This window comes from Idiotropiscis lumnitzeri, chromosome 12 (genome assembly GCF_059441095.1).
Source record: "Idiotropiscis lumnitzeri isolate Australia: NSW breed Sydney's pygmy pipehorse chromosome 12, RoL_Ilum_1.0, whole genome shotgun sequence".
Lineage (NCBI taxonomy): Eukaryota > Metazoa > Chordata > Actinopteri > Syngnathiformes > Syngnathidae > Idiotropiscis > Idiotropiscis lumnitzeri.
This window is the reverse complement of record NC_142402.1, coordinates 12,007,909-12,024,381: the sequence shown is the minus strand read 5'-3', so window position 1 is coordinate 12,024,381 and position 16,473 is coordinate 12,007,909. Positions and strand designations below refer to the sequence as shown.

Genomic DNA, 16,473 nt, shown 5'->3' with positions numbered 1-16,473 from the left:
TTCATTCAGTTAGATAAGTTTACGTAAAATATTTTCATTTTCAAAAAAATCTATTTAATCTATTCATTTTCTTGGGAACTTGCATACAATAAATATATTTATTTATCATGATTTTAACATTTTTATTCCTTTTCAAATGAGCATTTTACTGCATTTCATTGTACATATAAAATCCTTAAAAAAAAACTTAACAATGGTAGAAAATCTCAATTTTAGCCAATGACATCAGTTTAGAACTAAATAAAAAGGATCTATTAACTTTTTTTGCAAACCTTTGTCAGTAGCGATATGACTTGCATGAATGTGTTGTAGACTGAAATATTAAATATTATGAAAAAAAACAAAACAATCACCTTTCCCTTCTCGTACCCCACGTTAGCCTCTCCTGGGCCGCAAGAATGAACTGGACAAACTGAGGAAAGACCTCAAGGAGCAGTGGCAGAAGGAGCAGAAGAAAATGGTGAATAGCACACTTATATGTATAGAGATAAATAAAAATTAATTTCAAAAGTGAAAAAAAATACAAGAAAGGGATTAACTGTCTGTTTTTGTTGTATTTCAGCATGAGGCGGACACGAGCTTGCGGAAAGCTCGGGCGCTGAAGGCCCAGAGGCGCGAAGAGTATCAGAAGGCCCGCTCGTCCACTAGCCGCTCCCTGGAGGAGCAGCCCAATGCTGGCAACAAGCAACTGGAGAGGAAGAGGCGGCTGGAAGAGGAGGCCCTGCAGAAGGTACACTAAATGCCCGCCGGTCACCGGTGTCCATCACTGATACTTTTCATTTTGCTATTGATGGTGTCATTGTGTTGTGGCGTTAGGCCGAGGAGGCCCAGGAACATTACCAGAACAGCGTGGCTGACGCGGGCGTCAGAAGGATGGATCTGGCCAATGTCAAACGCACCATCCTCACCCAGATCAGAGAGACCGTCTTCCAGTGCGACCTCACACTCAAGGCGGTAGGCCACATTTTTATTATTATTATTATTATTATTATTATCTTTTATATTTAGAATTTTGTATTTCATATTTTGTTGTATTTTCTTTTTCTATTTCAAATTTCACTCATTTTATTTTTTTAAATTCTGATTCATTTTTGCTTTATTTTAATTTTCAAATTGTATCTCCTTTTTCTATTTCATTTTTAAATGTTAATTTATTGTGACTTATTTCAGTTTTAAACTTTTTCATGATTTTGTTTTGTTCACATTTGATCTAATTTCCTTGCATTTTATTTCATCTTGTTTTAGTTATTTGATTTATTTTTTGTAATAGTTTTTGATTATATGAATGTCTTTAATTGCATTTAATTGTACATTTCTTATATATATTTTGAATTAGTTTTTGTTTGATTTTTAATTCATATTTCATAGTTTTTTATGCAATTCTATTTTATTTCATTGCATTTTATTGCATTATTTAAATTATTTTTATTTGATTTATTTTTTTATTGTTTATCGGATTTATTTTTTGGAATGCACCATATTCTTCGGACTATAATTCACACTTTATTTTTTTAGTCCAGTCCGATTTTCCTTCTTTATGATGCATTCTTGACCGCTGCAACATATACTCTGGAGCACTTTATGGTCTGAAAAATCTGTTAATTTATTGTTTTGTTTTGTTGCATTATGGCATCCAACCACACTAACAAACATACTGTAATAAGACTTCTATGACTTGTGTCACGCCAAACTGAGCGTGCCTAAAATGGTAAAAGCAGAATTTGGGTCTGATCACATGGTTCAGGAGTACCTAATCAAATGTCTGATCATTGTGGCCTCCTCTTCCTGCCTCAGGTGACGGTCAATTGGTTCCAGATGCAACACGCACAGATGGCTTTGCTTCCCACTCACCACCAGGCGCTGAGTGATGGCGCCAAGCTGTACGAGCCCGGCGAGTGCTACTCGGAGTTTGTGCGGCGCCTGCCCAGACACCTTCCCCGGGAGCGCGTGCACTCCGACTCGGTTTCTTCAGACGGTGCCAGGTATGGAACCGGAGCTACCTCAGTTCATAGACACTGATGGTAACCAAAACAGCAGTACCTACAGTGTTAGTCAGACTTGCCTGTGCAAAATTATACAATCTTTCATATTTCTGATGATAACATGAAAATGCCTCCCACATCTTCATATTTGTAAATGAAGTCCTTCCCCTTGTCACCACCTGTGGAAATATGCAGTTATAATTAAATATGATTTACTGTTCTATAACAAACTAAACCACTTATGAGAATTTTTCCAAGCATTTTCTACATGATACAAACTTTAGCAAATTTTCCTACCTTATAGTGTAAAAAAATTATGTAGCCACATAACCTAGATACAAATAATTGACAAAATCAAAAACATTTTCAAGCTTTTTAGCATAAACGTATAATAGATTATAAGAAAGTCTTGGTATGGCCTCAAATTATTATGTAGGGTTGAAATCGTATTCCCTGTGAAGAGACGCTTTTCAAGCATTTTGAGCATGATACAGTCTTGGGAAATAAAACAATTTTCATAAAAGTTGTCTTTATATGTCCCCAATATTATTTGTAGGATTCAAGTAGTATATAAAAAATAATTGTGGCTACCTACACAATTGATTTTACGCAACAAATCATTACAATTTTTTTCAGAGAAATTGTCCACCCTGTAAAGAAAAGTCAAATTTGAGCAATTGTAAATGACACGATAGGACAAATAAAAGAACTTTCATGCCGTCCGTCTGGGGGGGTTGTTCTTTCAGAGGAGCGACAAGTAACAATGAGTCACACTGGGAGGAAGAGAGAGAGAATGTGAATGTGCTGGCCTTCCTCTCAGGAAATATCTGTGGCGCAAGCTTGAATGCGAACGGGTAGATTGCGAGTGTGAGAGTTTGCTTCTCGCGTTTCTGTCTAAACACGCCGCTTCCCACATACACACTACCCATAGGGAAACATTAAAATCATCACGGTTCACACACGGGTGCTTGAAACATGGGAAAAATGCTTGTGTAGTTTATAGGAATTCAATTGAATTAAAAAAAGTTCATTAGGTTGACTAATAATAATAATAATAATATAATCATATTTTCACACGGGTAAACTTCCTTTGGTTTCTCAGTTAATTGTAAGCTTCTCTATGGAGCTTGTGTTTTGTTTTTTTTTAACCCCAAAACGTAAAACATTAAACATGAATAAATAATATTGAATGCATAGAATACAAACGAAAATGAATAATTAAAGTAATAATAGTTACAAAATTTGGGGATGCAAGTGTTCTTATTTTGAGCAGTTTCTTTCTTAACAAAAATATCAATTTATCAGAGATTAAAAAAATATAAATTTATCAGAGATTGACATTATTGTTTTTGTTTGATTAAAATGAAATTAGAAAAAGAACACCAGGAACTGTCTGCTCTTTCATTTTCCAGTCTAGGAAAAAAACATCCATCTCCAAAGCGTTTGGAAAGTGCTTACGTTTGAGCATCAAGGTGAGGAACCCTAAAAATAAATCCTCCTCTTTCGCTTTGATTTTAACTAGAAAATGACAGTAGATGAAAGTAAGGACAAACCTCACGTGCCATTGCATGTTGAGTTTATGTTCCTCTTTTATATATATACATATATATATGTGTGTGTGTGGTGAACACTCTTCAAAGGCAGCGTTGCCATCAAAAGATCTCTCTGATGTTCAAACGCAATTAACAAAAAAGAGAGTTCTGGTTTACAGTATTAGCGTCAACTGTCTCTCACATTCCAAAAACATAAATATTCCTCTTAATAAATAAGTGTGAATGTATGTGTGTCCGTATACGTGCCCTCTGATTGGCTGATGACGACTCCATGGTGTCCCATTCTCACCTCCAACCACAATAACATACAGAAAAAGAATGGAAGGATAGTTCTGTGGAGCTCTGTTGGGTTCATGTCTGGAAAATCGATGGATGTCATGTTTCCTCTCTCCTGCAGGTTCGTGTTTGCCAAGCGTTCTGTGGGCAGTACCCACTCGTCCCACGGCAACCTGTCCCAGGCCTCCCTCACCTCCTGCGACGTCCTCAGCGGCGACGAAGTGGACAGCCCTCTGCACCGCCGGCCGGGGATGGCCGCACGCCGCTCCAACAGCAGCACTGACATCCCAGGTAATCACCCACAAAATGGTTTCCTTGTGACACACCGCCGTCAGGACTAATGACACGTCTGTTCCCGCAGGGTTGAGGGGCCAGGCCCCACCGATTCGAGCCTGGACCTCCGGCAGTCCGGGGAGCCAGGGTGGAATGTGCAGCGACTCAGAGAGTGCGGGGGGCAGCAGTGAGTCCAGGTCCATGGACTCCCCTTCTGTCAGTCCAGGTATGAAGAGAATAAGGGTCAGGAGAGCCACGGCATATAATCAAATTGCAATTAATTTGTCCGGGAAGTGTTCATCTCCCGTATGCGAGCGTCGTATGGTGACACTGTTTGTGTCCATGCAGGCGACTTCAAGCGACGTCTGCCTAGAACTCCCTCCACTGGCACCATGTCTTCTGCTGACGACCTGGATGAGAGAGAACCCCCGTCACCTTTGGACAATGGTCTGACTCACCCACCCAATACTACTTATTGTTTCAATTTGAGGGGTCATTTATCGGGTCCATAAGAACAGCCTGCTACTAGTTACAGAGCCCTTTTGGTGATGAAGTTTGCTTCCTTGGGCATTTCCACCCAAACTGTCAGGAACTTATATTTTAGTTTAAGTTCTGTGTTACAGAGTAATCTTTTAGTGAGGTCAAAGATTTACAGCCATGAATGTTAATTTCTTGGAACCTCCAGTTCCACTAATTGAAAAGATTCCCGTCATTTAACAGTCAACTCTGTAGACTCCACACCAGAGGTTCCTGGACTTTGGTGCTTTGGTCTCCTCTTGTACTGAATGTTAGATTCTTTTTAATGTATGTACAGCACTTTGTTTCAGTTATAGTTGCTTTTAAAGTGCTATAGAAATAAAGTTGAGTTAGATTTCGATGTGGGATCTGCTGTGCTGAACATATCCAAGTAGAACCATTGTACGTTTTGACAGCAAGGAACTATTGTCTCAAAAAGAAATTGCCCCTTGAGACAATCTCTACGCTCAACTAATTGTTCCTGGAACTGCAGTTGAGAATGCTGTCGTATTTCCTAGGCCTGGTAGGTTCCTGTCATCAGGAATCCCGTCAGTACTGTCCCCTTCCCTTTGCAGGCTATTTTTTGGCCTCCAAAGAACAACTGAGGAACTGAATGTCGACACTAGTTCCAAATGCATAATAAGTGTCCAAAAGGTTCATAGTAGCAGGCTTGAAATGCGCTCTAAGTGACACAGAGTGAGCTTTGCGCTCAGGAACCTTGACAAATGAGTCACTCACCGCTCACATCACATTCTTGGTATTCTTTTGTCTCTCTCTTTCTCTGAGTCAAGTTCATTGTACTTCCTGTGATTGTCAGCTTTCAGAAATACTGTAAAGCAACTAGACCTTAGCCACTTATATTTTTTTTTCTCAGGGAGAGAGGCTCCATAGAGCTCAAATCCAGGTTATAACACATTTGAGTAAGGTTTGTGCATGTCTTGCTTGCCTCATGGGCGGTCCCTGGGTCAGTTGACTAATATAGTAAAATGTGGTTTTGATTGCCCAGACAGTAATTGGAATTCATACCACTGGGCCCAGTGTAAATACAAATTCTGATTTAAAAACGTTTTTTATTTGTAATATTATGGGGGCAATCTCTTTCCTAGAAAAATATGACTAAATCTTCGGAAACCTTATCTTGAAAAGGCAACTTGCTCCCCGAAAATGTGACCCCCCCCAAACATTACAAATGCATTCATGTTGTATGATAAACCTTTTCTTTTTCCTACATCCTCAAAAAAATGTAATTCTCAAAATATTAGGACTCTATCTTGAAAAATACAACTTTAATTTTGTATTACTAGATTTCTTTATCTGGGAAATGATTGAAACCTTTATTTAGAAACATCATCCTCATGAAGTGGTTTTTATTGAATTAGCGTTGAATTATGTTTTTCATGAACAAAAAAGAAAAATTAACATTTTTGGAAGGTGCCGACAATGCTATCCAGTAATACACCGAGCCGTTTTTTTTCCCTTTCTTTTTTAAATTTTTTTTATTTCATCTGAGTCCCCTGTTATTTTTGACCAGACATTACTTCCTCTATCTGCTCTCAATTCACATCATCAGAATGAATGTTCTTCTCCCTTCTCCCCCAGGTCTAGCCGAGATGGTGACGGAGACAGCCAGCTCTCCCGGGCCCTTCCGTAATGCTCAAATGTCCAAAGCGGCGCAGACGCACAAACTTAGGAAGCTCCGAGCGCCGTCCAAGTGCCGCGAGTGCGACAGCCTGGTGGTCTTCCACGGGGCCGAGTGCGAGGAGGTAACATATCGGTGCGCTACATGATCAAAAGTCTGCCTTGTCTCAATTCTTTTCACCTCCCTTCCTCCAGTGCTCGCTAGCCTGCCACAAGAAGTGTCTGGAGACGCTGGCCATCCAGTGCGGCCACAAGAAACTGCAGGGCAGGCTGCAACTCTTTGGTATCAGCTTCACCCAGGCGTCCAAAAACAGCGCAGACGGCATCCCCTTCATCATCAAGAAGTGCACCTCTGAGATTGAAAGCCGCGCTCTCAACATTAAGGTGAGCCGAAACGATCACTCCATCACAAAAATAGTTGAGTGGAGCCTTCCCGTCCTCTGAAGGTCATCTTATTGTCTGTTTGGATGACAAATATAGCATGCTGCAGAATTGTACTTTATAAAAGGTAAAACATAATTAAATGGAATTGTCAAGAATTGAAGTTTTAGCATCATGATTTTGTGCTTTAATTTTAAGAGCCTCCTTCTGTTGTGTATGACATGGCCACAAGGAGGCAGTACTTACTATGAAATATAAACATACTGTGAAATTCTGGAATAACACTTTTTTGCAACAGAAAGGAAAAAAATCACATTGCTTAGACGGGTACCAGTACGAAGGATGGGGGGTCGTATTATAAATGGGTGTGTGTTATTCACAGAAGTTTACAGTGGATATAATACACATACGACCATCACCCTAGAGCCGCACTAATATGATGACTTTTTTTGGAAGAGGATAAAGAATATATGCCTGTGAATATTTTTACATTGTCTGTCCATTGCTGCTTGATGTGAAATTCTTTTCCCGCCATAACTAGCCACTCTAACTCAAATCTGTGCTCGTAAATCAAGACGAGAAAATTGAACAACAGTTTGTATCTTGAAAATTCTAAAAACGTTTGTGTTTTTGGTAGGGCATTTACCGTGTGAATGGCGCCAAGTCACGCGTGGAGAAGTTGTGCCAGGCCTTTGAGAACGGCAAAGACCTGGTGGAGCTGTCGGAGCTGTCTCCACACGACATCAGCAACGTGCTCAAGCTCTACCTGAGACAGGTGAGGGAGCCAACAGCAAACAACGGCCTTGCAACTAATATATTATTTGAGGCAAGTTCCCAAAGGGCTGCGAGCACCATAGGTAGACGATCACTTGGGAGCAGTCTGATTGGACGATATTAAGGGTTGCTTTGATCTACCATCATGCCATGACTGTTTTTTTTTTCTTGACGTAATAATAATTTTTATATCCTGAAAAGACAAATGTTTCCGTGGGCCTTATTAAAAATGTGAAAATTTGAAACAACCTAAAACTTTGGTCTGTTTTGTCCAAAACAATCTAAAAAAATTGTTTTTTTGTTTTTGTTTTTTTTTCTTAAAAAAAACAAACATTTTTTTCCCCAAAGATAAAACTACATTTTTGCCATTCCAACATTAAGATTCCCCTCTCCACTAGTTTCCCTTAATCAGACCTCAGTCTCCTCTTGGGGAAAAAATCTGTCGCATAGCTTACAAAAGTAAATACTCATTTGTTAGTTCCGACTGATGCGTTCAACATAATGTGGTTCCCTGATCCAATTTGTGTTGTGTGCGCAGAGAAGATAGATGGAACTTCTTCTTTTTGTCATGTGTGCAGTTACCAGAGCCGCTGATCCTGTACCGCTACTACAATGACTTCATCGGCCTGGCCAAAGAGTACCAGCGCCTTGTGGTGGAGGAAGCCCAGGATGGCGAGACCAAGAAGCCCAGCGGGCCCAGCATCCACCTCAACCGCGTTGTCCTCCGCATCCGGGATCTGCTTCGCCAACTGCCCGCCGCCAACTACCGCACGCTGCATTTCCTCGTGGCGCACCTCAACAGGTAGGATGTGGTCGCCCCATTTTATTGCAATATTACAACTTTTTTCCTATAGGCTTGAAATGTGCCTTTTTTTTTCCTTAAACAAAAGTGCAATTCTGTTCTTGTATTATACATTTCTATACAATATTCAAAATAGTTCTTAAAATATACTTTAAAAAATAATTTTAGCTCGAAAAAGAATTCCCAAAAATATGTCGTCAAATTTTTGCATTGTTCTGTTACAACTTCCTTGTAGTAATAAAAAAGCTTTTATTTTTTTTATTTATTTTTTTTTTTTAGGAAAATTAAATTCTGAATTTCTTGAAAGAAAATTGGAATTGACATCTTGAAAATTTATTTCTTAAAATTAAATAAATTAAGATTTTTTGGGTGGGTCACATTACTTTTTTTCTTCTAAATAGGTCTGATTTTATTGTCATAATATAATATATATCTAATCTTAATGATGCATTTCTTATTAAAATGATCTTTTTTCATTTTATTTTATTACCTTGAAAATTTAAATTATTTTAATTTTTTTTTTTTAGGAAAATTAAATTCTGAATTTCTTGAAAGAAAATTGGAATTGACATCTTGAAAAATTATTTCTTAAAATTAAATAAATTAAGATTTTTTGGGTGGGTCACATTACTTTTTTTCTTCTAAATAGGTCTGATTTTATTGTCATAATATAATATATATCTAATCTTAATGATGCATTTCTTATTAAAATTATCTTTTTTCATTTTATTTTATTACCTTGAAAATTTAAATTATTTTAATTTTTTTTTTTTTCATTTTGTTGCAACTTTTTTAAGATCCAATTTTATTTTTAGTATATTGTGACTCTCAAACCAAATATAGTTGTTGTAATATTAAAAAAAATTTCTTTCAAAATTACAATGTTACGCTTCAAATTTTGAAAAAAAAAAGTGTTTATAATACGACTTTACTCGCGTAATTTTACAAATATATATCTAGTCATATGGCTTTTCTTTTTTTCTCCAAACACACCCAGACGAAAAGTCCAACTTTCTTCTAATATAACATGTTGGTCTTGCACAGAGTGGCAGAACAGGCGGAAGAGAACAAGATGACAGCAAGCAACCTGGGCATCATTTTCGGCCCCACGCTGGTGAAGCCTCGGCAGGCGGACGCCGAGGTGTCTCTGTCTTCTCTGGTGGATTACCCGTACCAGGCCCTCATGGTTGAGCTGTTGGTGCGACACTTCCCGGTGGTCTTTGACGCCTCGCTGCTGGGCGGATCGGACGCCCCATTGGCTGCTGCCGCCGCCGCCGGCCTCACCCCGCAGGAGAAACTGCATCGCCTCAGTAGACATTCTGCCTCCCTGACAGACATCAAAGAGGTGAATCCTGTTGTGGCTTCCATACTGAAATCCTGCACGGAAATGTATTTTGCTGGTATCAGGTGGAATCCTCACATTTCCAAAATCATCACTTACAAAAAATAAAATTTGTGAAAAAAATATTGAAATTGATTACGTTTGGAGGTTTCCGCCCAACAGGGGCCATTTGTCATTAAGAATATTATTTAGTAATATAATATGATGGATATAAATAGAGTTTAATGATCCATAAGAATATAATGTTGCAAACATTGCATTATTACCAATTAACTCATACATTATTTTATAATACCACATATTCAAATGGACATGCCACGGTTTACAATATTATCATCCAAATTAAGTGCATCCTTTCATTTTCTCACCAAGCTCCTTTTTCTCCCGTGCAGAGTGCCAAAGTATACAAGAGGTTCTCTTCCGTTATCCCGTCCTCTCATATCCTGGACGAGGTCCAGGAGGTCCAGCCCGGAGCCGACAGGACGGACTCCGTGGATGGCATCAATGGACTCGATGACGGATCGAGCCTCCAGAGATCCGGTCCGCTGGCTGTTCACACGGTGCCTACCGCATCGGCATCGGCCACCTTGGCGTCGATGGTGCAGCTTCGAGCTCATCGTGCCCGATCTTCGTGCCGGCCCATCAGCATGCCTCTGGAACGCCTCCCACCGCCAGCGGAGCCCGCCGAGCAGGCGGCGGAAGCCATCGCGGAGACGTCGGCAGCAGAGCCGGTGGCGGCCCGTGCCGGTTCTTCGCGGGTCAGTGCCTACTACATCACACCCTTCATTGACACCCGGGCCATGCAGCGGCGGACGTGGGATAGGAACTACAAACATTACGACGTCACGCCCAGGACCGCCATGATCGTGGCTAAGCTGCCCGCTGCCAGTGCTGCCACGGTCCCGGCCCCCGCCGGCACCGTCAGCACTGTATTCCCCAACAACCCGTACGCCGTGTCCGTCAAACCCGCCTGGACTTCCGAGCGGGACAGCGAGCCGTCATCCAGCTCGCCATTGACGCTCAGACCGCCTAGGACTTTGCAGCCCCCGCCAGGGACTTTCTACAAGCCCCCCATCGGCCGGACTAGGACGATCCCGGAAAGGACCACAACGCTCACCGCCAGCACTACCACCACCGCTATCGCCACCACTGCCGTGACGCTCAGCCCTCCGCCCAGCCGCCTCCAGACACAGGACTCCACCGACAGCGCCATCGACCCCGGGGCGGCTTCCCTGTCCCCCCCGCAATCGCCGCCCCCTGGTAGTCCTGATGACCCCGACCCCGGCGAGACCAAGGCCGTCTACCAAAGACTGCGACCTCGGCGGCTCCACGAGCTAGAGCACAGAGAGGCCCACTTTGTCTGAGAAATTTTAATACGCCGTCAAAAGTGTTCCAAGTGCTAATATAGTCCCAAAACTTCTCATTCTGAACAAAACCACTGAAACAAGTTTTTCCTTCTTTGTGTCCCCAAATTGGGTTTTGCTGGCATCCTGCAATGCACTTAATGCAACTTTTATACTCAGCGGAACGTTAAAGCTAAATGTGTTATTACTCATTTAAATGTTGTTGTGTTTTCTTCTACAAAAGAGCTTCAGAGCCACACGGAGAAAAAAAATGCTTGATTTTTATCAAGAGAGAGAAGAAAAACATTTTGAGGGGGTTATGGGGCCCTGATTTTTTGGGGGTGAATAATTCATCCTTTTTTATTAATTATTTTTTTATTTTTGGGTGTATTTTTACGAACAAATGTCAAACTGTTTTTCAACCAAAAAATTGATTTGGGAACAAGAAGTTTTTATTATTTGAAATTAGTTAGTTCATTTAAAAAAGTCAAAGATTTTTCAGAGGCAATAGAAAAGTAACTGAATGAATGGATTAAATATTAATACAGTGAATTACTCAGTGGACACATGGAACCTATTATGATTATTATTATTATTATTATTGATAGCTCCAATCTATTATTATTAATAATAATATTAGTGTCTATTACACACCTATTTTTCCCCCAATATTTTACATTAATTATTTTGGGGGGGAGAATGTTCCCCCCATTTATCCCATTTTCCATTAAAAAAAGAAAAAGCATATTGGAGGTTTATCCATATTTAATGCCACGGAAATCGTGTGTCCACTGTAGTACTTTTTTTCGAGGGGCGGGGGTAGATTTTTGGAGAGGAATAAAAAGTGTTTAATTTTTTTCAAGAGCAAATCTGATGTGGTGATGGGGCGCGGTCTGCGGTAAAACGTTCTTTAGCAGGTTACATTTATATCTGTTCATTTTTTTGAGAATGTTTTTGGTGGGGATATTTAAAAAAAATTAAAGCTGCAACTAACAATTATTTTTGTAATTAATCTTTATTTTGTCAATCGGACAAAACTACTTTTAATTTCCATCCCTTTTTTCAAACTCTGCTGTGCAGAAAATCCATAAACGTTTTTATTTTTTTAAGTACTGTTTTTTCAGATTTTTTTTTTTATCAACCATAGAGCCAATAATTGGAGACAGTAATACTTATTGTGTGAGGAAGCATAAAGGAAGCATGTTTTGTCTTGGAGAAAAACAAATACTTGTCATATTTTTTTACATCCAACTATTAGTATTGGTCATTAATGAAATATGAAAAGATGTATTTAGTGGTAATTGGATTTCAGATATGAAGAGAACACTTGACAGATACGTGCAGTGTGGGCAAGAAAGAAGTCCCTTGACTTTTTATCTTTTTTTTTTTAAAGCAACTTTGTTTTCATAAAATTACTTCTAGAATACAACTTTTTTATTTTTGAAATATTTATTCTCGCCATAGTAGAACTTTTCTCTGAAAACTTTTTATATTGCAAATTCAACTCTGAATATTTGCCTTTTTGTCAAACTGTACAATTTTATTGTAATATTCCAATTTTGTTTGGATTTTTTATGGCACGTGACTTCTTCCTGAAAAAAAAGCTACGTAATTCCCATAACAATATGACTTTCTTGTATTTGTATCATTTATTTCTTTTCCGTGTGGCTCCCTACTCTTTGCTAGTGTTACTGTCATTATTGGTACCGCCTGTTGTGGAAATGTAAAGCATATTTATGGCCTGTTGTTTTCCTCTCCATCCTTCATTTTCCATGTTGTCTCATTGCTGTGGCAACCTCACAAGACGACGAGCGACACTTCTCGCCGTAGATTAAAAAAGGTGTTTACTTGCAATTTTCTGCTTTATTTCTGACTGTACAATTGCTCAAATCCTGTGTTTTGTTCCCAGTCGATTGATGTGGCATCACCCTCGCGCTACCTAATTACCAGTGGCTCCCGAGGCACCTTGTCGAGCCGCTCAACATGACTCACCTTACCTTGGATGTGTCATGTGTGTCACGCACATCCTGTTCTAATTCACTGTATTGGTGTTCTATCTAAAAAAAAAATCCTCTGCCGAGAGGGTAATGGTGATTCTTTTGTCGAGGTGCTGTTGAGTGTCGTCTATGTTGTGCTTGTATTGTCTTATTGGAAAAAATAGGTCGACATTCTATTTAGGGCTTTTTTAAGCATGGAAAAAAGAATCTAATAATTCTACTACTTAAAGAATTAAATGGCTAACTTGAAAGATTAAGACATTCGTAGCTTTTTTTAACTATGAGAAATACAACTTGGAAATTGAATTTTAAAATCTCATATCTTGATAAAGGATGGTTGTCTTGAGACGTTAAGCTTTACTTTTTACGTAGAAGAAAAAACAAATGTCATCTTTCTTCACGCAAAAAAAGCCATTTTTTTTCTCCCGCAAAATGACTATTTCTTGTGATATTTTAGCTTTTTATCTAGAAAAAAATTATTCTAATATGATTGCCTCCCTCTCAAATATTGCTCATTTGAACAAGACGTATTTTTAAAAAATTTTTCTTCTGATATAAAAGACAACTTTCCTCATATTAGTACATCTTTTAATCTTGTAATGTTACAACTAGAAAAAAATACATCCTGGGATAACGTTATAAAGTGCTTCTTCCTCATACAATTTTTGCATTTCTGTAAAAAAAAAATTTTTTTTTAGTATTATTTTGACTTCTATATCTAGAAACGAAAATTGTATTCCCATAATGTGATTTTTCTCAAATAATCCTATCTCAAAAAATAAGTACCTTGGGTAAAAAGTTGTTTTATGAGAATAAATCTGTTTTTCAAATATTACTATCTGACTTAGTCAAAATACGAGAAAACAAATATTTTCTGTCTTGAAAAGTGACAACTTTTTCCTCACAATACAACTTTTTTATGTATACGTTCTTTTTTATCGAGAAAAGACTTGAGATGTAAAAAAAAAAAATACACAGCTGCTTTTGCTTCAGTAGTCTGCCTTGACTATAACGCTTAGCGCTTCCTGTACAGTAGGTGGCGGTATGCACCAAAGAGCAGTAATCCACCGAAAGTTAAAGACGAAGAAGAAGTGTTAATGGTCCATCCATCCGTCCATTATCTGTACCGCTTCTCCTCACCGGGGTCGCGGAGGGTACTGGAGCCTATCCCAGCTATCTTCGGCCTGAAGACGTAGACGAACAACCATCCACGCTCACACTGATACCTAGGGGCAATTTAGAGAGACCAATCAACCTGGCATGCATGTTTTTGGAATGTGGGAGGAAACGGGAGTACCCGGAATCAAACCCACGACCTCTGCACTGTGAGGCCATCGTGCTGACCAGCCATCCACCGTTCCACCCCGAGAGCAATAATCAATAGTGTAAAAAAATAAAAATAAAATGTATCATTGGATAGTGCAAGTGCACTTAATATTGTGTCCAACTTGCACTCTTTCCCTCCCCCTGTTAGTTGTACCTCAAAATGGATGATGACTGTTGTCTTTTTTTTTTTTTTTTGGAGTTGAGCCAGGAGATTAGAGCAATCAGATTAGGAGCGTTGCTGTTTCTGTGGCCGTCACTGCTGAGCAGAGTAGTTTGCGTCTGTCCCTCCCTCCGTCGGGCGAGTGTGTGTGCAGCATCGTCAACCTTGTCCCCGAAGCCTGGTGGTCTACATGCGGTGCACTTTGGACACGACGCTCACTGTGAGGTAAGGCTAACACATGCACACAATCCATATTTTTGGTTGCATTGTCACGTGTCACATTGGAGCATCAGGCTCTGACGAGTAAAAATGTGAAATACGGGAGAATTGTGTGCTGTGTTGTGCTGTTGCTCACTTGGGTCCGACAAGAAAAAGATTGAGTGACTCATGTGTGCTGACTTTTATTTGCTTTCAGCGTTTGTGCACTTGAATTTAATGTCAGAATATTGTGGCCTTTTCGTTTTGAAAAAAATGAGTTTTATCTTTAAAAAAAAATACAACCTTGGAACTTTGAAAAATAAACATAATATCACGACTTAATGTTGTGAATGTAAAATATGACTATTCTTGTAGTGTTCAGATTTATAAGTAAATCTGAGTTATAAATCAAATGTAATTTTCAGATTTTTTTGGTTTTATTTATTTTTTGAAAAGTTACAACTTCACTGTCCAAATGAGTTTTTATGCCCCCCCCAAAAAACTTTCTCATAATATTTTTTACTTTTTAACTGCAATAATTCAACTTTTGATTCTCTTTTAGTACATGGTTTATATTTCAATTTTATTTTCTGAGTTCATGACTTTTTTCTAGAAAAAAATACAATACTTAATATAAAATGTTTTTCCTGTAGATTATTATTATATTACAGAATATTAAGTTTTGTTCTTGTCCATTTTTTATCCTCAAACCTACAACTTGATTCTCAAATTATGACATTTTAATCTTAAAGAAAAATTTATTGTCAAAATATTCTGACTGGAAAAAAACCCAACTACTATTCTCTTCTGACTTGCCAATGACCCTGCAATGTATTTATTTTTCATAATAACGTGTGCCCACATTTTTGCCTTGGAGGATCAACATTTCCATCAACTCTATTTTCTTTTTTTTTTGTATGTAGACCAATGCATATGTTCTCCCACCTGCACCCACAGAATGACATCATACCTTGGAGGCATAATTCCAAACAAATTACTCCTCATGTACTCTTGTCATCTGCATCTCACCTGGTCACGAATTACAACATTTTGCAATGTTACATTTGTGTTATTGTTCTGAAATCTGCATTTAAACCTTTACTCACGCAACATCCACCAATGGCAGACGTGGCTCAAACCAAAACATTCTTTCTTGCTCTGTCCCAGCTGCAGCCGAACAGTCGGTTAAGAGATGTTTGCAGTTACCAGTGCCGCTGATCCTGTACCCCTACTACAATGACTTCATCATATGTTCATTTTCTGTTTGGGTTCTTTGAGCCACATTTGCTAATTAAGGCCAAAATGGATTCTGCACACCTCACTCAGGCATATGATATTTTCTAACGAATTGAAATCAATAACAAAGAAAAAGTGATTTAACATTATAACGGAAATGTAAACTATACAGGTTTAGCGAAGTCACATGACCCTATCTGAGTTGGGAGCCATGACGACGGGCTCTCAAATCCGCCTGTTGCTTTGGAAGAACTGGACCCTGCGAAAAAGGCAAAAGGTAACATAAAAAATTGTCCTTGTTGAGCACTCAGATGCTCTTTTAAATGCTTTCTATTTCTAATCCACTCATATGTGGCAGATTCGTTTCCTGGTGGAGCTCTTCTGGCCCGTGTTGCTGTTCATCGGTCTTGTGTGGCTGAGAAAGGCCAACCCGCTCTACCAGCAGCATGAATGTAAGAGCATGTGAGCTCGTTACTCAACTTCAGATGGGAGAGGCATTGATTTGACATTCATAAACCCTTGTGGGTATGTTCCAAAGCATATCAAGTGAGAGCGGGTTCAAAACAAAAGAGAAAGTACAACTTTGTATCTACAAAAAAAATGTAGATTTTTTTATATATATATATAGGAAACGCAAAAAACGTTTTATCTTAAAAAAAAAAAATTCTTTGACATC

At 38.9% G+C, this 16,473-nt stretch overlaps 2 protein-coding genes across 5 annotated transcripts in view; both read left to right on the top strand.

Annotated features, from left to right (window-relative positions):
- The window catches only part of LOC148325931 (rho GTPase-activating protein 29-like), a 38,086-nt gene extending 25,787 nt beyond the window's left edge, over positions 1-12,299 (top strand). For all 3 annotated transcript variants that reach the window (XM_088311807.1, XM_088311808.1, XM_088311809.1), the window contains 13 exons: positions 380-460; positions 563-730; positions 817-954; positions 1,795-1,982; positions 3,933-4,102; positions 4,173-4,310; positions 4,433-4,531; positions 6,200-6,363; positions 6,434-6,622; positions 7,257-7,394; positions 7,972-8,195; positions 9,240-9,540; positions 9,930-12,299. In XM_088311807.1, coding sequence (XP_088167933.1) covers positions 380-460; positions 563-730; positions 817-954; positions 1,795-1,982; positions 3,933-4,102; positions 4,173-4,310; positions 4,433-4,531; positions 6,200-6,363; positions 6,434-6,622; positions 7,257-7,394; positions 7,972-8,195; positions 9,240-9,540; positions 9,930-10,901 — 2,970 coding nt within the window. In that variant the 3' untranslated portion in view covers positions 10,902-12,299. The remainder of the gene's footprint in view (positions 1-379; positions 461-562; positions 731-816; positions 955-1,794; positions 1,983-3,932; positions 4,103-4,172; positions 4,311-4,432; positions 4,532-6,199; positions 6,364-6,433; positions 6,623-7,256; positions 7,395-7,971; positions 8,196-9,239; positions 9,541-9,929) is intronic.
- A 2,141-nt stretch (positions 12,300-14,440) lies between these two features.
- The window catches only part of abca4b (ATP binding cassette subfamily A member 4b), a 28,795-nt gene continuing 26,762 nt past the window's right edge, over positions 14,441-16,473 (top strand). For both annotated transcript variants that reach the window (XM_088310369.1, XM_088310368.1), the window contains exons 1-3: positions 14,441-14,588; positions 15,970-16,074; positions 16,156-16,249. In XM_088310369.1, coding sequence (XP_088166495.1) covers positions 15,985-16,074; positions 16,156-16,249 — 184 coding nt within the window. In that variant the 5' untranslated portion in view covers positions 14,441-14,588; positions 15,970-15,984. The remainder of the gene's footprint in view (positions 14,589-15,969; positions 16,075-16,155; positions 16,250-16,473) is intronic.